This window comes from Apis cerana, linkage group LG6, assembly GCF_029169275.1.
Source record: "Apis cerana isolate GH-2021 linkage group LG6, AcerK_1.0, whole genome shotgun sequence".
Taxonomy (NCBI): domain Eukaryota; kingdom Metazoa; phylum Arthropoda; class Insecta; order Hymenoptera; family Apidae; genus Apis; species Apis cerana.
In genome coordinates, this window is record NC_083857.1 from 4760263 (window position 1) to 4784316 (window position 24054).

The window sequence follows — 24054 nt, forward strand, 5'->3', positions numbered from 1 at the left end:
TTTTTTTCAAAATTTCATAAAAAAATAAGTAAATGAAACACGTGAAAAATTTATATTGATATTCTTCTTCTTTTCTTTTTTTAAATCTAATTATTATTTTTTCCAAAAAATTCGTTTTCATTTCACTCTATAAGAATAATCTCAATCTTCTTCAGAAATAATTTTCAAGATGCGTAATATTTTTTTTCAACAATGATTGTAATAGAAATGGGTAAAATTCGTGTCGTTTGGAAGTGGTAATTATCGTACCAACTTGAATTGCAAATTATAATGAGGTTCGTTTTCCATCACGCGGTAATCAATTTCAAATTATCTCAGTCATCTCGAGCGATCAATTCGACGAATAAATCTACGATTAACGACATGACAGGAATTGAAATATTTATGGATGTTAGATTCTTTAAAGATATTTGTTCTTACATTTTAACAATTTCAACATTTTAATAATATTATATTATTTTAATTTTTTATTAAAAATAATTTCTTTATAAGAAAAAAGAAGAAATAAATTAGTAGTCTTTCATCTTTCTTGTTTTCTTATTTTCTTTCATCTTATAATATTATTATACATTTTCTTGTATAATTAATAATTAAAATTTTAAACTGTTGAAGTAAAATTAAAATAAAAATATTAAAATAGATGCAATAATATTAGAAACTTGATTTTTCTTGCATGTATTCGAAGATTAAAAATAATTGAACTAATATTATTAGTAATATAATTTAAAAACAATGGATTAATAATGAAACATTTCAAATGAATTTCTATTCGACAATAAAATTGTAATATTTTAAAGACGTCTACAATTTTCAAATTTGTAAATTCACTAATACCATTAGTTGACAAATTATCGTGCAATGAGAATCCAATTTGTAGTTAGAGTTATTTAAGTTAACAAGTACGTTAAACATCATCAATAATCGAATCTCATAAAATAAAGCTTTTGCACTGGATGTGACCTGATATTTCATGAGTATATATTGAACTTGATTTTATAACTAGCGTATAACGATGTTTATTACACTATCAATTCGCGATGCATTGGTTAATTTTGTTCTAAAACCTAAATAAATCTTAATTTCAATAAAACATTGTTTTATTTGAACATGAAAAAATTATATATATCCAATATATATTATAAAATATTTATTCTATATATTTCATTTTCTTTTAAATATTAAATAAATGAAATTTTGAACGCAAAAACTTTTCTACAATTTATGTAAATAAATTTGATAAAATAAAAGAAAAAAATTCACACAATTTTCTATATTAGTTTAAAATTCAAAAAACAAATATTCGAGATATTCCAGCTGTGAGTTTGTATTTCGATTGTTAATCGATCGATCGTAACGACCAATTTTCATAGAACAGTGACTTCTGTTCAATTTCGATTATCGTTATCTTTACGCGAAGAGACTTAACCAACTGGTAAATCGGTTTGGTTAGAGAGATGTGGTAAAGTGTATGGTAAAATAAATTTCATTATTTGAAAATTTCATTTCGACACGTTTGTAGAATTTGGTTCATTCTTCATCTTTAATTTTAATGGATTATAATAACCATATGAATACCATTATTATCATAATTCGATATAATAAAAAAACAAATTTCCTTCTTTACTTTTTAATATTAAAAATATCAAAAAATAATTTGATATTTTTAATATCGAGAGAAATTGGAAATGCAAGTTTCAACGAAATTTTTCCTGAAATATTTAAATTAAAGAAAAAAAACTATCTCTCGTATCTACTTTTTTTAAATATGTATATTCAAATTATTTTATTTGTAATATTAAACAAAATTATTATTCATATTTAACGAAGACTTTTCACAATTATAATATGATATTATTAATTTATAATACTTATTACGATGATCTATATAAAAATATTTTTATATACGTACGCATTTAAAATTCTATTAAAAAATTATGTTATATTAACAAAGGAATATTTGCATTTTGTGTTATCGACAAGATTGCACGATTTGAATTTTGCATTTCCAAACAACAAAGCAATCATCTCTTTCACGAATCGTTTAGCGATTGCATCCGTTCCAAATATCGGGTTCTAAAATAATGGTGTCTACACATTATTTCCGCCAATTTGCATCTTTCTTGCATATCTAAATTTATATGATATTTATAGGACGATATTGGAAACTGGCCTATTGCTATAACATGTATAATTTACCACAAAGTGAAACACTATTAAAACTATTACGATATATTCGAGGTAGATAATAATATTTGTAACTTTTAATAAAAGTAATACCTTGTATCCGTGGGAGAGAATGGAGAAATTCAAAGTGTAAAAAGAAAACTTTCCTATTAAGTTTCATTTTTTTTTTCCCTTCCATTTTGTTTCGGTAGTTTCGCGGAAAAGTTTTTCACCGAATCTAGCAACACGAATGTATCTAATCGGTTTTAGCTTTAAGCGGGATTTTAAACTGTCTCTGGACGATTTAAATTCTTTGGATGTTTCTCGCACAGCTCTACGTTTTTCCTAGTTGCAATATTTTATATTAAATTCCCGATTTTTCTTTTATTTTCTTATTTGCTTATTTCACACCGTTCTCCTCGTCGTTATTTTAAACGCTTTGAAGCAAATTTTGAATTAATTTTAATTCGTAATTATGCATTAATCTTGTTAATTTTTCATTTTAAAATAAATTAATTAAAATCAACTCTTCTTACATCTCAAATTCCTTTTTGTTTATTATTGTAAAAAGATTTGATATGAAAACTTTATATTTCTCTAAATATAATAATGCTTGTTGATATCATTATATACGTTTATGCTTTAATAAAAAGTATTCTGAATTTAGAAAAATTAGAAAAATTATTATTCGAACTTGACTCATTCAAGAGAAATAACGAAGAAACTGGAAATCGCAGATAACAAATGATTTGTATCAATTCCATTCATCTTACTATTATATTTAGACACTGCACTTAAATTTTCTTTCTACATTCATCAGTATAACGTCTCATAAGGCTTTGTCATTTAATTTTATTTATCCTATACCAATATAAATTGCTTTGTATTTATAGTCTTTCCCTTACACAAAGTAATTTTAAGAATATTTGTCTCACCTCCTCTCATAAACAATATTTTCCCACACTTCTTTCATTCACCCATTTTTTCTCGATTATTTTACATATTTATATCCTCCACGTCACAAGACATGCCACCATTCTAAAATCATGTCTACTTATAGCCTTCCCGGAAGAACTAACACCATGTCATCGATCACGAGGAATTACATCTGCCCAACACCGAACCCTGCAAATCCAGTCGTTCCATCTTCCAATCGCATTAACCCGATAATTTCCAAAAGAGAAAGATCCTTAATCAAATAATCAAACGATCCAACACCAATAATCAATAATCGATCAAAGCAAAAATGTTCATTAAATAGAATTTCCTGAAACGTTGCTGGTGAGAAAATATGGTACATCGTTTAACGAATACGTTTCGTTTTTAGAATTTTGACTATCAATTATTACTATCAATAATATCTTATTGATACATCTTTTTCATATATCGATCATTGGAGATGTCAATTACGAATGATTAGAATTTTTACTTATGCTTCTCATTCGAATTTATCATTAAGACGTTGTATTTCTAATTACTTGAAATGAAAATAAATACTTTATTGGAGTACTATATTCGTTAGGAAAGTTATTTTCATTTTACGATATATCGAATTATCGATAAGATATCAATATTATCGATAAGAATATCGATCGCCACAATTCTCTATTTCCCTCTCAATTCTTGGCCAGAACGTACGGAAGCTTCTGCGGATTGGTTTTTGCCGTATCACTCGTTCCGCGGCACGCTTGCGCGGATTTCAAGGCAAGCTTTTGAGCTTTCGAGTCGCACCGCGAGCCGAGACACGTGGAGTCGTCTATCCCCTCGCCGAGCTACGTTTCACGTTTTTCCGCGTGTCGTGCAAAAGCTTAACCCTTTGACAATGTAATAATTCGATAATCAAATAAAAAAAAAAAAGAAGAAGAAAAAGTCTCACAAAAATTAACTCGTCGTTGAGATTTTTCTAAATTTTCAGACATGAAAGATACTTTTTAGTTTTTTTAACTTAATAAATTTGAATAATTGTATGGATTGTAAAGAAAGAACAGAATATAAATCATATAAAGAGAGAATAGAGATATACGAATTATCCTTGATCCAGTTTGTCTAAATTTTTATTGATAATACACTGTGAAAGGGTTAAATAACGAGTAAACAAAGCAAAGTAAAAAATATCGAGAAATATTCGAGTGACGTTTGATCTTTCCTTACGAATCGTTTCGAAGTTTCGGCGTGTGAGTAATTGAAAGAAAATTGTGACGGATATTGAGAACGTGAAATTGCAAAAGTGAGTGTTTTAATCGGTGAATAATACGGTTTGTGCGCCAAATTGTGAGCCCTCTGGCCATCGTATATCTCCTTTCACGCTTTCTTGGCTGCTCTTTTATTTCTCCACGACGACGACTAATAGATCCAAGAGATCCCCCTTAGAAAAACGGCCGCGTCATGTAAATGTCACATGCGCGCGACCCTGACTCCGAGAAAGAACAAGTACACTTGGCTTCTCGTTTCTCTTATTTTTCTTATTTTTCTTCGTTACTGGAGCGAAGATTTCGTTATTGAGTTGGATCGTTTGTCTTCGCGTATCTGCGAATTCTGGGAAATATAGGTCGATAAGGATGTCCTTCTTTTATTTACAAGTATTTATGATGGTTTTATAGGAGCTCGAATAGGAAATTTATGAATAGGTATATCAATCATCTTTTAGGAATTTTATTTCTGGCAATGAATATAATGTTACACAATATAACACGATATGTGATAAATTAGCATTAAAAAAATAGGTCGAATTTCTTTCATTTTTAATCAATTAATGTTAGTTTTGATGGAATGTTAAAGTTCTTGTTAGTAATATCAAAAACGTTGTAATAAATATAAAATTCATAGAAAAATTGGTATATCACGTATATTAGTCATTGGAAATAATTAAAATCACGAGTGTACAGCATAAATGTAAACGAAAATTGTTTGATGATCATTGGTATAAGAAATCAGTTTTTTTCCCGAAATTATGAAGTATATTCAAGCTATATGTTTATTTATGGCGCCGTTTCAAGATCATGATATACAGTTTATTGGTTTAACACGGTCATCGATGTGAGTTCGTCTTAGATATCGTCTTTTACGATATATGTAGATAAATTGGTGATGCTTTAAATTAAAATCACGAAATATCGATAATATTTTGTAATAAACCGCGTAAATTTTAATATATGAAAAAAATATTGTATTAATATTATTTATTGAAATATAGGATTAGTAAGTAATATATCGAATATTTGTGAACGTACTAAAATAAATAAAAAACAGAAGAAGAATCGTTGAAATAAAATAGATGAAAAGATAATAAATATTTGATTCTGTAAAATAATTATTTAAAAATATCATTTCTAAATATGGATTACTTCTTGTGATATTTTTTAAATAATATGATTGTATAAATATTTGGTGAAATAATTTATTTTAACGAATTATTAGATATGCTTAAGATCTCGTATTTTTTTTTAAACATCCATATAATAACTTGGGGTAAAAATCGTTTGATATGCGAATATAGGTTAATTAGTTTTTTAAGAGGGTAGTTTGTTTCGAAATCGTACGTGTGTTTGAATTTAACGTAGAAGGAGAATCTATTTGGCCTGGTGAAAGTTGTCGACATGTTCCTTGGTTTATGAATATTAATGAGCTGATTTTAAGGGAAGATTCTTTTTAACTGATGGTCAAATATTTCACGAGAAACATAATTTTTAATCTTTGTTCACAATTTTTTCCCATAAATATTCAAGTATCGAGATTAAAAAATTTAAAAACAATTAAAAAAACGAGGAAGAAATAAGAAACAAAATTAAAAAAAGAGTAAAAAAGGGAATAAAGGGATGAAATGAAAGATTTGGAATGCAAAGTAGCAAGGTAGAAGTACAGTGCAAGTAAAAGTACATTTGACCTTTTCTTATGAAAATGCAAATTCCTTGTGTAACAAGCTATGTTTGGAGATTATAAAATTAAAAAAAAAATTTTAATAAGAAAATTGTTTCTTTTGAAATTATAATATTGAATTTCAAATATTTTTAATACGTTCCGTTTCAATTCGTAAATCTTCAATGTATATTTAAAGTTTATTCTTTTCATTTCTTATTATTTTCTGTAATTTTTTAAAAATATTTTATTATTTTCATTGAATTTGTCTTTAACAATTACGAAAAAAATCTATATAATTAATCTATTTGACTTTTTAAGTTTAATATTTCATAAATTTTCTAATTTCGAATAATTTAATAACAGTGAAAACTGTTCATTCAATAATACTCCAATTGCTTCGATTGCTTTTACATTATTCAACATATTATATATTTAATGAAATATCATTCGAAATGTCCTTCCAATTATCACACCAAATTTCAATTTTTACAAATTTGAAAGGTTCGATTAATTATTATTTGTCAAAGTGCTTTTATTGATTATCAATTCATTAAAAATTCTCAAAAAAAACCATTATTCTTTAAGAAATTTCCTACTATATGATGTTTCACATTATCTCGTTTCCAATTATATTTAAATTATTACTTATTATTATTGAAATTAATAAATTTCAAACATAAATCAAAGATAAAAAGAAAATCCAACTTTTCATAATTTAGTATTTCCAAAGTAACCAACTTCTCACCGATAATTTCACTGTAATGAGAATAAAGAGCAAAGCAAAACTATAATTTCTCAGGAAAAAATTCAAATACTATTCGTATCGTAACACGATTTACCTCCAATTTTCCAGGAAAATAAATAAAAAGAATAAAAAGAAAAGGTAGAACTACTTTTAAAAAAGAGAAAACATCTTCTGCACGCCATCAATTGCCCGGTTCAAAGAAACGTGTTTCACGGTAACCTCGCTTCCACATTTAACAATTTACCATCCGGGGTTGACCAACGATAATCTGTTCCACTTAATCGTGAATTTCGAACTGGATTCGGTAAATCGATCGATTCTCCGGTAAAACACCGATCTCGTTTCAACGTTCGAATTTCCGTAGCCGGATCACGACACCGATTGAAGGTTCGCTGTCCTGGAATCGATCGTTCGGTTCGTCGCTCTATCTAATTCGACACAGAGAGAGGATTTCGCTGTTGTCATTGGAAATTTCGTTTAACCCGATTTTCATCTTATTAAGTCACGAGCTTCGTGGTAATTCGAACTCGTTATGAATATGCTAAAAAATGTAGAAGAAATATAGAAAAAGAGTGATTTCTTGTTCGAAAATAAGTTGAAATGATAATCTTCGACGAAGACTTTATTTTTGGAGAAAATTAATTATAAAATTTCATGAAATAAATTTTGATTATTTGTAAATATAAAATATAAAATTTTAGAAAAATTTAAAAACACTGAATTTCTGAAATGAAGATACTATGGAAATAAATAAAAGATTTAAACTGATCGCAAGTTTCTTATCTTTGCTTGATCTTTATGTAAATATATTCGAAAAAAATTTATTGCTTATTGATATCTAGATACGTTATTTCTAATTTCTATTCGTGTTATAGAATAAAAAATAAAATAAATTTGCAAATTTGTTTAAGATCATTCTCTTTCGTTTTATTTTCGATATATTTCGTGTATATCGTTTCTATTCCGATCATATTCTTACAGAATTAACAGAACACGGCTTCTAATATTCTTTGGATCACGTACGATTCGAGTATTTTGTTTCGAGACTCAATAGATTTCTTGCTAATTGAATAGGATCGAGCACGAACGATGATTCATCGAGAGTTTTTCGATTAATTTCTGAAAAAAGTTCGAATGTTATATCTTTGGAAGTTATATTTGCGACGAATGTTTATCGTGCGAAAGAAAATAAGATTATATTTCATTAAATATGAAAGAATATGTGGAACTATTCCTTATGAATGATTATATTGAAATATAGCAGAAAAGAATTATTGTGAATTTGATCGAAAAATTTTATGTGTATATGTAAGTTGAACTAATTAGTTATTTATTTATTTTTAAATATTTTTAATTTAAGCAAGAATAGTGTCTACTTAAAAAATTATTATTCAATTTGATTTCTTTGGTGTGTATGTATAATAAATATAAAATTTTTTATAGTAAAATATTTATGGTGAATCTTTAATAAATCAAAAATTTTTAATTTCTTTTTTTTGTACTCGAAGAAAAGAAGAATTCGTATAAATTTATCCAATGTATATATCATTTCATCTTCTTAAATTTTATATGTAAAAATTCTCAATGAAATATTTTTACATTCGAAAGAAGAAAAAAATTGTACCAATATCATTAAAATAATACTAGAAGAGATTTTTCTTAGAAAATGTAACATTTCTGAAATTTCATTTTATCAAATAATGATATCGGGAAAAGCAATTTCGGGAAGAGTAATTATGAAACTTCTAAAATTTATGGAAGATGAAATTTAGTTTCATATTAATTCGAAGGACATAGAATGATGTTTTGCTAAATATTTACAAACGTGAACTCGATATTTCATTTGGTTTAATTTATATAAATCTTTTAGTATCTGTTTATTATTAATTAATAATAACAAGAATTATTTATTATTATCCATTAAAAAATGTTATTCTTTTTTTATTAAAATTAATTTAATTTGAAATATCTTTGATCATTATTATAATTAACTTCGGCTATATGAGTATAAAGATAACAATAAATATAAAATATTCGATATGATTGAGATTAAATTTTCGTTTATGTGCACAAAATGCATATAATTATATTGCTTAACAACTCATTGTATAGATAATAATCTAACTTCATGGAAATAATGGTGGCCATTATTTTATTAAATATATTAAACACAAACACAATAAACATAATGAAAATAATATACAAAATTAATATCTCGATAACATGCTCGACAATTCATTATTATGTTTGAAAATTACGACATAAATTCAATAATAACTGATAATTATCATTTTAAACATATGATCTATGGCCAACTTGTCAATTTGGTATTTCTTTAACAGAAATAATATCATGATAATGCGATAAATCGTGATACCGAGCAGTATAGTTTCTAATTATTTCATGAACGATTTATTTCATTTTTTTTCAAAATGAATTAAAAAAAAATTAATCTCACTTACTAATCACATCTATTCTCTTTTACAACAATCTAAATTTCGATTAACAAATCTATTTCTATATATATATTCCTATAAAAAAAATAAATTAATAAATAAAAAGATTTGTTTTGTATATAAAATAATTCAATAATATTTTCTTATTTATACGAAACTCGTATAAATAAGCAACAGCATTTTGGTGTGAAAATAGGTTTCCTTTGAAGCTTTATACCTCTTTCAAACAGCAACGCTATTATCGCAGACTCCAAGTAGTAAATTCTTAGCAGTTCCGACCACATGCAACCGCGTTTATCGTGAGAAACGTTCTTCCCCTCTTTTCATAGGGAAGAAAGAAGATATTTCTGATCTCGTTGCGAACGATTGTGAAAGGACGAGTTTAAGTTTCCCTCCGGTTTATTAGATCTCGTTTGTTGCAAGAAGGATTTTAGTTTTTAACGAATTAAGATACTGGTCGATATTGGTTTAATTCAATTAACTTCTATGGACCAGCCACGGTAGATAACCGGCTTTATCCTATATTCCAAACCCCTTTCCTCCTCGTTTAACGCTTTAATTTATAAGCATTGTTTGAAATTGAAATTTATATTCGATGGATTGTTGAGAAATTTGATCAATAATTATTTTAAAATTGTTTCGATTTATATTTGTTTTTGTAATTCAAGCGTAGAGTTAGGAGAAACATAGACAAAATAAATAACAGAATAAATAAATTGTTTATTTACTTTATTTACTTTAATCCACGAATACCAACCCGCGAAAAAATATCCTATTTTCACAAATTCAAGCGGAAGGGAATTATGTAAAAAGAATCGTTTAAAATATTTTTTTTTTCACGATTTCAAGCAATGAGGTTCACGAGAGAATAATTTGTTTCTCAATTGAATTTATTTTTCATTTAGAGTAGAAGTGAAGATAACTTCTTGTTAAATTAAAGAATAAAAAAAAAGGGGAAATTAAGATTTCACTCGGTCGCAGAGTAATTTCACGGTAAATGCTGGCTGACTTGATAGAAAGGGTGAAAGTCCAATTAATAACATCGCATCTAGATGAAACGCAATTAAAATCGTCATAATAGACCGAGCAAGATGGATTTACATGATTTATAGTGAAATTTAGCATGGCTGATTCATTAGTCTATAAGCCATTCGTATCAGAATCCTATCCGTATCGATGAAACCACCGAATGCTTCCGTTTATTAGTGTGCACAGATTGGGATATGCTTGTACATTCCTTCGTTCAAATATAACCTTATCCTTAATTTCGAATTCGAGACATTTCATCGATCGAACGACGAACAGTGAATTTTCTTGGTTTATTTGACTTAGAATTTTATTTATTCGTGGATCTTTTTATAATTTTATGCTTCTTAATTTTTCGTCTACTCTTAGATTTTAGACTCTTAGATTTGCTATATCCAAATTTTTCATTCCAAATAAATTTTTTCGAATAGAATTCAGATTGTTTCGAAGGAGATATAATTCAATACATCTCTTCTCTATATTTTATCTCTTTCTAAACGAATTTAATTAAAAAGTATATCATATCTGATCACTGGAATATAATATTATCATCTTGCTCCGACTATCCATTCCAAATACTTTCTCACGATAACAAATTCCTAGAACTCAAATTCCCATCAATTTGAAATACATCGAGACGAACTCCTAATAATAACTCGAAATGCAAGAATCTCACAAAACAAAACATCGAAAAGTTTTCGAGAAAAGTTCCACAACTCGTGAAAACTGTTCGAAAACTGATTTGCAAAAGCAATCTATTCCTCGAAAAACCCGTTCATGTTCGTTTCGATCGGGGGGACAATTCAAAGAGAGGAAAGCATCTCGATTCCACTCGAGACGACGGCGGCTATTCGATGGAAAGAGAATTCGACGGGGAAACTCGGCCATTCTTCGCGGCAATTTTCGCCACAGGGTCGATCGAAGATCCGGCGAGGAGGTGAGAACCCCTCTCCGTTCGATGCACTATCCGCGATGAGGATACGTCACGATCACGGAAGTGCACTCGACGCGGCCACTCGGTTCCGGAATCACGTATACCACGCCAACTATTAATTCACCGAGGCCTCTTAAACGTAGTGGGGGCGAGGAACGGGGACAGGAAACGCGCGGAGTGCGAGGGTGGAGATAAAAGCGGGGAACCGTAGGCGTGTAAGCAGATAAGGGTGCGGAGGGTGGATCGTTTTAATCATTTTGGGTGATTTTAGGGTTGTACGTTTGATTGGGCGAGATTCGTGGATTAATTGGGATATTGTAATTGAGGATGATGGCATCGATCCATTGTGCATCGATATGTCATTGATAATTGTTTATGAGAGAATTTTTGATGGATTTTGAATGAAACGTAGATTCTTCTTGGATGGAAAATAAAATCTGAAAGAGGTATTTGCAATGTAAGTAAAATTTAATAGATATAAAAGATTGGCAATGAATAGTATTATGATATTATAATTATAAGCACTAAAAAAGAAATAAGAAAAGTTTTTTGATTGTTGATCTTGAAGAAATATTTTAATTTGATGAAATGAAATGAAAAAAGAAAAATAAACTTTTATCTTCAAGATATAGACGTAATTCTCTATTATATGTAATTATAAATTTTATTATAATACTTTTTCCAAAAATACCAGAATATTTTTATTTTTGTGTATCGATATAAAGATCTCTAGAATCGTTTCTCTTTCCAAACGTTACTCTTACAATAAAGAATCTTATCTTCGAAGCCGTAAACCAGTCTGCAAGCCATTTCAAGGTAGCAATCGTCGAAGTCGTCGCTATCATCGCGATAAATGATATCTCTGGACATCCCCCTGATATCACAACGTCCAAATATTTCTCCTTTGAAGATGAAGCTGTTAAATTTCCCAATTTCTAACTCATTTTCACTAATAACAAATATCCAATCTTTTTCTTTCAATATTCTCCAATATTCTTTCAACTTTGTAAAAATATAAACAGAAAAAAATTAAATAAAAAATAAACAGAAAAGAATACTGAAAAAGAAATTTCATCCTAGAAGAAATATAATTACTTTAAACGAAGCACGAAGGAAAAAGAACCGAAAGTAAAAATTGATTTTTCAAAAAAAAAAAAGAAAAAGAAAAAGAATTTTTGAATGCAAATTGGATTCTCTTAATCGTATCTGATGTCATTTCGTGAAATGAGTAGAGAGAGAGACGATAGTTATTTTTCGGTAGAACGAAACGAACAAAGATTAGGGCGTGAATTACACGCGAGATAGATCCGGTTAAGTTCGAACTTATGAGCGGAGGAGAAAAATCCAGGATCAAAAGCAGAGGTGAAAATTGAGTTTCGTGAACGGAGATGCTCACGTATAATTCGAGGGAAGGTGCAACACGATGGACGAGCAAAAAATAGGAAAACGAGAGGGATGAATCGTGAGTGAAGTCGAATGGGAAAAATGTTCGAGGATAAAAGAAATTGGAGAAGGGAGTGATAGTTCAGATACGGCGAAAGAGAGAAAAAACGAGGAGGATCAACGAGATTGTTAGAATTTATCGATGGAACATCAATGATGAGAGGGTTGGGGATGCATAGTTGGTCCAAATATATGCGATCGATTTATAATTTGCAGGAACGTGGCGTATAATGTTTGTTTTGTCGCATTATGAATTAGGATAATTTGCATTAAACTCGCGTGAAATTGATGGAATGACGGAATCTGGACCATAGTAGTTTCCACGCGATTGAAGAATAGATTTTGGTATGCGCTAACAAGTCATAAATTATAGATGAATATATTTGAATTTAATGTATTGTTATTTTGAAGTTAAGAGCTGTTTTATACTTGATTGTACTTGGAAGTGATTTTAATTTTCATGTGAAAAGTTAATGATGCGGATAGAGTGGTTATATAGGAAAGATTGCCAAAAGTGAGACCGCGCCAAAAATTGTAGCGTTATTATAATACAAGATAATTTGGAACTGTATTATGTTGTTAATATAATGTAGAATTATGTGCATGTTTCATAATGAAATCAATGAAGTAAGGGATGATACATCATTTGCAATTAATAAAAGTATTCTTAACGAGGATTAATTCTTTTAATAACGGAATTTTAAATACGCAGTGAACAGTTTTCTACGAGTAATTTCGATAAATTGTATATCGTATAATGTTCTTCTAAAGTGAGGAATTTTCTTCGTTAAGTCTTTATAAATAATATGTGTTAATTAGTAGAATCTCCGTACATAAACATTCGAATGGCCATAGTTTCTAACAACCATAAGTCAATCAAATATTATTTTCTATATATGCAAAAAAAAAAACAAATTATTAAAAAAATAATTCCATAATTGAACATAACAAGTTATTCATATATTATAAATCCACGTTTTAAGGCCATCATTATAAATTTATCAAAACTTTTCAAACTTTCGTAAAAATCTCACTTTATTTCCTAAATAAAAAGGAGACGTTCAATCTCTCAAACACAGTTATATCATTTCCATGATATTTCAATAAAACTTCCACCTATATTCCATAATCCTCACTAAAATCCCAAACTTCTGACCATTTTAAATGATTTTAATCCGTAGTGCGAACACGTATATTACGCTACGAACATGCATACACACGCGAGCCAAAATGTCAAAGAGCGATTCTGCATGTCGCATTGTTTGATGGACTTTCATTGCCGCTCGTGGTCTGCTGGGTGAGATTGAACTTTACCCTTTCCCACTTTTGGCAACTATTCCGCCGTTTCAACGGCACAACAAGTTCACCCCTCCTCTCCTAGGGGAACCGTGACAAAGTGGCCGTCGTTACGCGATGCGCTTCGCAGAAATTTTTACCGCGGTCACGCCGTGGCCCGGTTCCTAGGGAGAAAGTGTGCCATTGGACGATCACTGGGAATTTGGCACCGCCAAAGTTTGCACTGGAAATGTTTCGTTTAGTGTTTTCCTCGTGTTTTCCCTATGGTTAACCACGCGTCACACCGTTGAATAAACGGTTTTGGTTTTCCTGTATTCGCATACCGGTCACGTTATTGCGTTATTCGTTATTTTTATTTGTTGAAAATTCGCGTACTTTCTTTCTTTCTTTGTTTCTTTTTTTTTTGTGCATGAAGCGATCGAAAATTGCTCTTTTCCCAGGTGAAAAGGATTTCTTGCTTTTCGTAAATATTTAAAAATTGTATTTTTGTTTGTTTGCGCGTGGTAGAAAGGGAGACGATACATTTTTCGTTTAAAAATAATAATTAAATTATAATTTCAATTAAATAAAGTAATTTAACATAAACAGTTTAATCCTGTTTGATCGGTAGAAAGCATCATTTAACTTTCTTGAATTTTTATTTTTTAGAAAAATATTATATTTTTTATATATTTATTCATATTTCTCTCTTATTTGCATTCGATATCTTAATATGGTATTTTACGAGGTATCACGGTTTTAAAGTTTCAAATCGGTTAGTTTATCTTCACGTTTCTTTAATCGTATTTACGAGTCATTTCGTGTGAAAGCTTTTATTAAAAGCTCGCGAGGATATTGCAATTTCTTTAATCGCATTCAAAAGAGATTCCCACGTCATCATTCAAAAGCAAACAACGAGACAGAATTTCCAAGCAATCTGCAATTTCTAAGAAACATTTCCTTCTTTTAAATTTCAAAAATATTATATTTCAGACTTACCAGACTTTTTTCCAATCATTGCCTCCGTTTTCCACATTCAATAGATGGTGATCTAGATATCAGCTTCTTAGAATTCAACTTGCTGAACTTTGTTTCGACCCTCTCCGACCTGAAAAAAATTTAACATTTGATTAGTCTCTGTTCTGAACACTTCTCTGGAAATTTTTGATATTATTACTTTCCAGTATTGTATCGTTGATGGAACTCGCTATGCGTTTAATAACGGAGATAATATGATCGTGATTTGACTCTGATCGTGAGTGATATAGATTCGGGATAATTACTAGAGAATAATTAATGATCAAAGACATTGAGGTAAAGTGCAAGGAACATCATGAATAAACAGGAGCCAAAGGGGCCGCCACCTCCGCCACTTCCGCCACCATACCCACATCAAAAGCTCTTCAAGAAGTGCAAGAGTGCGACTTTTCAACTGGATGGTGCAACGTATACCATAGGTAAATAATTTTGCAAACAATTCTCCAATTATCCAGTTCATTTTGATTTATACATAGAATTTATAAAAATATCAATGAATTACATCTAACATCTTTGTTTGAATTTTAATGACATTATCATCTTAAAACGTAACACACATTTTTTTCATTAATATTTTACGATATAGTTTGAGAAGATTCTATGGATGCTTGATTCTTTATTGTTACGAAAAATGACACGAATATTAGATATAATATAATATTATAACAAATCACTTTTCAACGAAAAAATAATTTTCATCTATTTCCGTTTTTCATTCATTATACACACACATAATCGTACGTTAACTAAAGTTTATAATAGACTAATTACAGGGAAGAAAAATAAACAAAAATTCCCCAAATAAAAAGCTCTTATAGAGTTTGTGCGAGCATTGCTCTGAATTGACAAGTATATTTGCCAAAATGAGACGAAGATAATAGCTAGGCAAATATAAAGCAGCGGAACGCTAATGGATTGTTATTGGTCGATTGCGTGGTATCCTGGATAGAGTCGCATTAGATTGCTACTATAGTAAAGAGCTCCTTAAGGACTACTTGTTTCACCAATACTATTGAACTCAATTACATTTATCTCTATAAACATGAAGTTTAATCGAAATTTTCCATAATATATTCTTATTGAGACTATTGCTCCCTTAACGCGTTTCCCTTAATATTAGAAATATTATTCGAAGAATTTCAATTTCGCAACTCGAACATTCTTGAACACACGCCATACTTGTGTCAATTAGATCTGTATGTGTGCATTTTATTTATTTAGATGGAAAGTTATGGCATTTATGGATATTTTTGAATTATTGAATTATTGTATTGTTTGGTTAACAGCGAAATTTTTATTGATTTCTTGAAAAAAATTAAAAAAATTAGTTGTTTTAACAGAAATTTCTATTTATTAATTTAAAATGTTAATTATTCCATCTGTGTGGAATTTTTTATTTTTCTTAATTCAAAAATAGAATTTTTTGAATTTTTATCTTGATAAGAAATTGAAAAACTTTCGATAATGTTACAGTATATCGAATTTAATAAAAATATAAAAGATTATATTATAAACGTAAGAGACATATTGAAGTTTTTGTTCTTATAAATGGTAGATATCAAATTGGTGAAATGAAGCGTAAAATGAGGAAATTGAAGTGTAATTGGGCAAATATTTAACCACAATTGTCGAAGCTTAAAAAGCTATATATTCAAAAGTAAAAACTTAATTCACCATTTGTTTTTCTTATGTTCAATATTAATTGGAAACTTTCTTGTTGTTTTATAAATTTTCTTCCAGAGATAAAAATTGTTTATAAATTCTTTTACATTTTTATTATAGAAAGAAAATAAGAAAGGATCTTTATTAATTATATTTAATACATTAAATATATTTAATACAAATCGAAAGAAAATTCCAAATTCCAATTAAATTAAATGTTTGAACCGAATATTTGATAAATTAATTTCTCTTAATTTGGGAATGTATATAGAATTCCCGCATTGCGTATTTGCTCCATATGACAGTTGGCGCAGAATGCATGCAAAATTCAGAAAACCTCTCAAAAATTTCTCATTGAAGCTTTCACGCTCTACTTACGATTTCACTAAAAGTAATTGCGAAATAATTTCAAACAATTGATTAATTATAGATTACCTATCTAGAAAAATAAATTTAGATTTTCAAACATGCATGTATTTATATTTCAATTATCTGTGCTTTTAATATCCTACATTTTATTAAAAAATTAGAATTCGAAATTGAAAACAAACTTTAAACGTCAATTTTTGAACGAAATATAATTGTTTTAATTTCTATAAAGATTTAACATTATTGTATAAATATATTTAACTTTTTATTTATTTTTGTTAAGGAATAAAAAAATTTTAAAATTATTAAAATTATATCAAAACGTATTCACAAAAAGAAACGAAAGGATTAAATATTTAATAAATAAAGGATTAAAAAGTTTTAAAAACTTTTACGGATTGACAAATCCGTAATAAAAGGATGCAAATGCATCTATTTATTAATGTATGCAATATCGAGGAGATTGGCACGATCACGTGTTTACCTGCATTCAACAGAAACTGCGTATCGAATATCTATAGGACTTCTCTCTCAAGGAAATCGTTTCGATTCAATGCACGTGCATCTGCACATCAGCGAACACTATGTGAAATTCACTACATTCATTGATCCATGAATAAAGTCAGCCAACTTGTTCGACTTGTTCTTATCGAGTGTTCTCTCGGCGGGATAGAAGCAAAAAAGAAGATTAGAAAGAAATATATGAAACGTCGGTACCCTCGAGTTCACGAAGATTGATGGAACTTAAGATCTTGAGGAATGTTGCGTTTGCATAACGAGATTTCGATACGTACAATCGATTACAAAAGTCTTTGTACATCTTACGCAAATTTAATCGCAAGTTGTGTTATCACAAACATAATAACAATTCTTTTATGTGAAACAACATGTCAATGAATTTATAATACAATGAGATCTTTATATTTTAATATTTTTCTTTTGAATATGTTACGAAATAGAATAAACTACTATGCTCTAAATACACATACTTTCATTAAAATAAAAATTTTACTAATTAAATGATTAGAATTTTCTTATGAAATAATGTACGAAGACTTTCGTAACAAACACAATGCACATATTAATAGAATAATATGTATTTATAGATTTTACGATATAAAATTTCTAACATAAAAGCAGAAAGAAATGCAAAAAGATTTCATCCCTCTTTAAACAGATACCATTCTCATCTATTCGTTCCATATTTTTACGATTAATCCACTTTGAACAAAGCCAATTCCTACTCCTTAAATAGTCCAAAAGAAAATATAATCGCTTTAATTGCGAATAACTGCATCGTGTGAAAATCAGTCGAGCAGTAGGAGATGGAAATTACGTATACTAACGAAGAAATTCAACTGAATTTAGCAAGAATTCGAAAGTATTTAACGCGCTCTTTCGTTCGTAACACGATCGTTATCTCGATCTCTCAGGCGAATATCTTTCTTTGTTCTCGCCCCTCGATACAAACAGAAGCGGAACAATTGCAATTACGAGCGCAATAAGCGTGAGACAAAAGATGAAACGGTCCTTTGCAACCGAGGGATCTACTTGGATTTCGAAGAGAAACATTGCTGTGATAACAGGAACAGAGCAACGGCTTTCAAGCCCAAGATTTTTTTTCATTCTTTTTGGAGAAAAGGAAAAAAAATGATTTCGAAGCAAAGTTGGCTCATACCATCTCCCTTTGGAACTCATTAGGATTCACCGTTCTTTTGCTAATGAGTTCGTATTCGAATAAAGTACGAATGCGTTGTCAAATGATGATTATTTAAAATACTGAAGAATTGTAGAAAATGTTATTTTAACGGTATATAAAAAACAGTTTTTACTTTTTATTGAGGATGAACTTTTTGAATGAATTTGGAAAATATATTTAATGAATTGAAAATCGTGTACTGAAATCACTTTTCACGATTTCATTTTGTAGTATTTTTATGTATAATATCTCTTTTGTAAGTACTTATAATTATAAAATATTTATTATAAATATTCTATTTTTTTGTTTGAAGTTTGCTTAACGATTGTAATTTAATTTCGATGTATGAGATATTAAAAATTATATTTTATATATCATATATATTACTACTATTTATTTATTTTACATTTTATATGAAATTTCAAAAATCGATTCGAGCTTTAAATTTTGACCCGAATCCTTGAAAGAAACACAGTGAAAAATTTTCACCATTCCTTTACATTTCCTTTTCCTGTTTCAACTATTGTCAAAATCGTTATTTCAATCTCGATTTTAATACAAATTTTTTCGTTTTAATCTTTAATTTCAATGCAAATATACAAATGAAATTGAGAAAATTATATAAAATTAATAAATTTAATAGAATTCAGATTAAAATGAAAAATTAAGTAAAAAATGAAACTTATATATTTGATTTTAAATTTTATATTTTATATTTAACATTTTATTTAAATTTCCTATTTTATTAATTCTAATTAATTCTAAATTTTACGACGAATTAATTGAAGTGAGAAAAGAAATTCCATTTTTAGAAAAAAGCGTATGCATTAAACTACCACGAATCAATTTTACCCAAGTATAAAGCATGCACGTGACTTTAATTACGATTTTTTTTCCTAAGAAGAAACGTACTATTGATAGAAGTGGCTGGCAAACCCTCGAGGTTAAGCAGGTTTCCATCTTTTCCGTGAGTTTTCATGACTGAAATTCGCGATGCATGAAACTGTGCTTTCGTCGTAATTAACACTCGTGTTACCAGAATAAGTTCGAAATTTTGTTTTCCAAATATCGTGCAAAAATAAAATTTATCGAGAATTTTCGAATTTCTTGTTCGTATATATCGGATTCATAATAAAACACTTTAGAAGTTTAGAAGATAATAAAATTATGAATTTATGTAGAATTCTAAAATATTAAGATTTGAATTTTATATATTAATATATAAAATTACTAATTTTGATACATTTAAGTCTGTTATTTAAAAAATCTATTTAAAACGCAAAATCTATGAATATGATTTTTAAACACGATATTATTTTTGATTAACGAAGCAAGTATTTACAAATTTGCGTTTTAATTGTAATTAGAAAAATCATTAATAATCCTATACAACAAGAAACAAAGAAATGAGACGTGAAAAGTACTTTTTACTATTTAATAAGAACCATTGTTTCATACAATAGTCATTCACTGAATTGATCAGATACAGATCTGTCTTGTTACTAAATTTTAATAAATAATTCTGATCGAAACATTGTAATTTTGCCTCGAATTCGAAATCAATGGCCAATTTATTATAAATTAATTATAAAATAATATATATAAAAACTTTGTTATAATTTAAAAAAATATCAACAGTTTATTTAATTGATTAATTTTTCAATTTACTCTTTTCCATACGTTATAACATTCTGCATTAAAACATATTTAAATTAAATTATAATTAAAAAATAATTGCACTGAAAAAAATAGAATAATATTATTCCTTTTATTGTATTACGATATTAATTATTTAATTTTTAATGTTATATGTATTATTTGCTGATTTTTATCTTTTTCATCGAATATCCATATTTGAGGATAAATATTTTTGCTGAAATAGCTCGTGTTATCGATTATATTTTTAGATTAGCACTCTTCGAGCATTGTATAACGAGTTGTTTCTACAAGGGTTGTAGATTATCTAGAACTACGTTAGATGCTCCTCTCAAATGGAGCTTATACAATGAGTGGTTCCTAAATACGTCTGAGATACACAAAGCATTATTCTAGAATACAACTCTCGTTATCTATTGCTTTCTGCACGCAAATCCAGCCTAGTCACGTCACCTTTAGAATGGGCTTAAATATTGATTTCCAATTCCTCTTGCAAGTACTGCGCTATTCTTAACGTTTATAAATATATCGTGCTACACTTTAGCCACACTATGATATCAATTTTTACCAATGAATATGAAAACATTTCTTACAACCTTTACGAGCAAAGATGGATTTCTTTCATGATACTTTCATCTGAGTTTTACAAATACATTTCGACGTTTTTACTTTTGTCGAGTTTATTTCAATCAATGATGAAAATTGTTTACAATAATAATGTGCAATATGGTTATCTAATTTTGGGATATTATTTCAACCAATGATATAAAATTAAATAATTTTATATTCATTGATATAATATAATATTTTTAGTTTTTTTCCTCAAGATTTTATTATTTTGAATTATGAATGTCTGAGAATGTTTATATTATAATTTTCATCCCACGAATGCAACATAAATTATTAAACTCATTGTGATAATATATGTCAAGTATATAAGTAATATATGACAAAATTTTGTTTAAAATACTTTGTATGTAAATTATAAAACATTTCAAATTAAATGAAATATTAAGGTATGATAAATCTACTATGAAATTCACACTTCCATAACAAGGGATTTAGCTTCACCAAGTTTAAATTCAGTGAAGGTTAATAAAGTACTAAGAATCCAGAGAAGATTAAATATTAAATGGGCAATCTATCTATTAGGGTTTATTAAGTCTTTAATAATGGGGAAGATTAGTAGATATTACATGCCAAAATAATCTCGATAAATTAATGGTGAAAGTAATGAATAAAAATTTCTGTAACCGAAGAAAATTTAAAATTAAGTTTAAAATTTTATTTTAAAGGAACAGCATTATTAATAAATCTTGTTTAAACTTTTAAAATTAATTCCAATTGATTTGAATATTGGATTAAATTAATTAATTAACAATAAGTAAGTTGTGACAAAATTACATATCATATTTAATTATTTTCAATACTTGAAATATTTTATTTTATATTTATTTAAAAAAAAATGTCCATAATACTTTACCAAGAAATTTTTTTATACCGTTTTTTTCGTTTTATTTATATTTTTAAAATGTAATTTGTACTGAAGATAATTGTATATAATTAAAAATTTAGAAAAAAAAATAAGAAAAATACAAGTTTAATAACGAATGCAAAAAGATATTGAATATTCATATTTTATGTTCGTATAGACTGTTTATATAACATTTAATTTGCATAATAATGGATAATAATCATTCATGAGTGGAAAAGTCTATATGTTATATGACAGAGATAATATCTGCAATTCAAATATAGTATTATCAATGAACATCTAAACACCTGTAACAAAATGTAAATTACTATTTTTGTAACAATGTGGTTTCAATGAATTCATAAATATGGATATAAAAATATTTTCTCAAATTAACAATCAATGACTATTGATAATTTATTCTTTGTCTTTAAAATAAAATTTTTTCTTAAGTTTGAACATGTGTGCATGCATAATTAAAAAATTGAAAAAACACAGCTCTTCACGATTATCTTAGAGACTTCTAGAGCATAAATCTATTTTTTAAATTTCAGTTATTATTTTAATAATCAATGACCATCAAATATTATTGGAACATTATTATTTGTTATTGAAGCAGCGTTGATGTTGTGGTCATTAACTGGAGATCTAATTTTGGATTCTGAACCACAATGTGCTATTCCCAAGTTATCTCCAATCCAAGTATTTATTTATTAATCATGATACAACTCATAATATAATTTAATATGGCGATCAAACAGAAATCAATAATTCTTTGTATAGAATATTTTTGAATACAATAGAATTTTAAATTTTGAATTTTCAATTCAATTTTATTCTATCCAAATATCATAATAAATAACTAAATATCACTAAATAACTAGAATTAGAATTAGAATGCTGCAATTATGTAGAATGCAATGTACCAAAGAATATCTCAAAGATGCAGAAACACAATGATATTGTATTAAAGTTTAAATTATGAAGGAAATATTATCATACTGATTATCTGCAGTAGATTTACTACTCCCAAAGGTCTACTTTGTTCAAAGGTTACATGTTTCATCTGACTGCAATCAAATTTTGATGTCTTTGAGAGACTTCATGACCTCGATAGTTCTGAAGATTGGCTTTTTACTCTTATGTATTCTTTTGTTCACAAAGATCTTTCTGAATTTATAAATGTTCTTGAGAATTTTCAATTATGAGATCTTTATTTAGTGGTTTTGTTACTGTGTCTTTGTGAACTACTATTCATGAATAGATTGCGGATTTTTATTTATGTATTTATGGAAAATTAAAAAAAAAACAAAAATTTATGGATAATACATCAGATTAATAGAAATTGATTATGATTGATAATTATTTTGTCTAAAAAATTACTCTTGAATTTAATTTATTTGTGGCTCAAATGCGTAAAATGTTCAATGTTGTTACGATTTAATAAGCGAAATTTCTATTTCCAATTCCTAAGTTCTATTGATATACATTGAGCTAAGATTGGCTTGAATTAAAATCGAGCGACAGTTATGTATAATTCGAAAGTTATGTATAAACGAAATTGCTCGGGAAATTAACCTCGATAACAGATATTTTAAAGTTATCGAAGTTGATAAAATATATCTCTTCGTAAATAATAAACACAAATTTGCATAAATATCAATTTATGATTTTTTATTTTAACGTTTGAATGCATAATTATTTGCAAAAATTTTACCACCATTTAGTTTCAGATTATTATTCTTCAAAAAAAAAAAAAAATAAATAAATAAAAAATCAATAGAATTCATTCTTTCCTATTCTTGAATATCAAAACTTGATCTTTATTTATACATAAAGATGATATTAATCTTTTTCAATAGTAATTATGTTATTTACGTATGTATATGAAAAATATATACGAAAATATTTATAATAAAATTAGAATTTGACAAGAGATATGGAATGTTGATATATACAATACAAATCTTCTTGATACTATATTGGAACCATGTCACATCCGCATCTTCAATCTCGTTATTTTCTTGTTTGAAATTTAAATCTTTCACTTGCTAAGATTTTCTTCTCTGAAGAGAAACTTTCTATTCTGAGAAATACTGTATTTCTCAAGAAGCAATGCTTGGCATGCACTATCTACGAGTATTGATTCGCTATCAATATAATACGATAAAGTCAAAATGCATTCAGACTATCAATAGACATATTATGTGTTCACAGCTTTCATTGCTTCGATATTTTTTTCTTTAATATTTTTCT

The 24054-nt window shown here is 27.8% G+C and overlaps 1 protein-coding gene and 1 long non-coding RNA gene across 16 annotated transcripts in view; one reads left to right on the forward strand and one right to left on the reverse strand.

Annotated features, from left to right (window-relative positions):
• Positions 1 to 24054, reverse strand: part of LOC107993625 (uncharacterized) — a 120416-nt gene that overhangs the window by 60145 nt on the left and 36217 nt on the right. For all 6 annotated transcript variants that reach the window (XR_009830025.1, XR_009830023.1, XR_001765124.3 and 3 more), the window contains exon 2: positions 14900 to 15008. This is a non-coding gene — a long non-coding RNA (uncharacterized LOC107993625). The remainder of the gene's footprint in view (positions 1 to 14899; positions 15009 to 24054) is intronic.
• Positions 1 to 24054, forward strand: part of LOC107993618 (dual specificity calcium/calmodulin-dependent 3',5'-cyclic nucleotide phosphodiesterase 1) — a 183319-nt gene that overhangs the window by 48273 nt on the left and 110992 nt on the right. For 2 of the 10 annotated variants that reach the window (XM_062076071.1, XM_062076077.1), the window contains exons 1-2: positions 3901 to 4390; positions 15085 to 15357. The exons of 6 other annotated variants lie outside the window; for them this stretch is intronic. In XM_062076071.1, the coding sequence (XP_061932055.1) occupies positions 15234 to 15357 (124 nt within the window). In that variant the 5' untranslated portion in view covers positions 3901 to 4390; positions 15085 to 15233. Of the gene's footprint in view, positions 1 to 3899; positions 4391 to 14943; positions 15358 to 24054 lie in introns of those variants that run through there. 2 more of the 10 variants (XM_062076070.1, XM_062076069.1) reach the window with 2 other exon arrangements.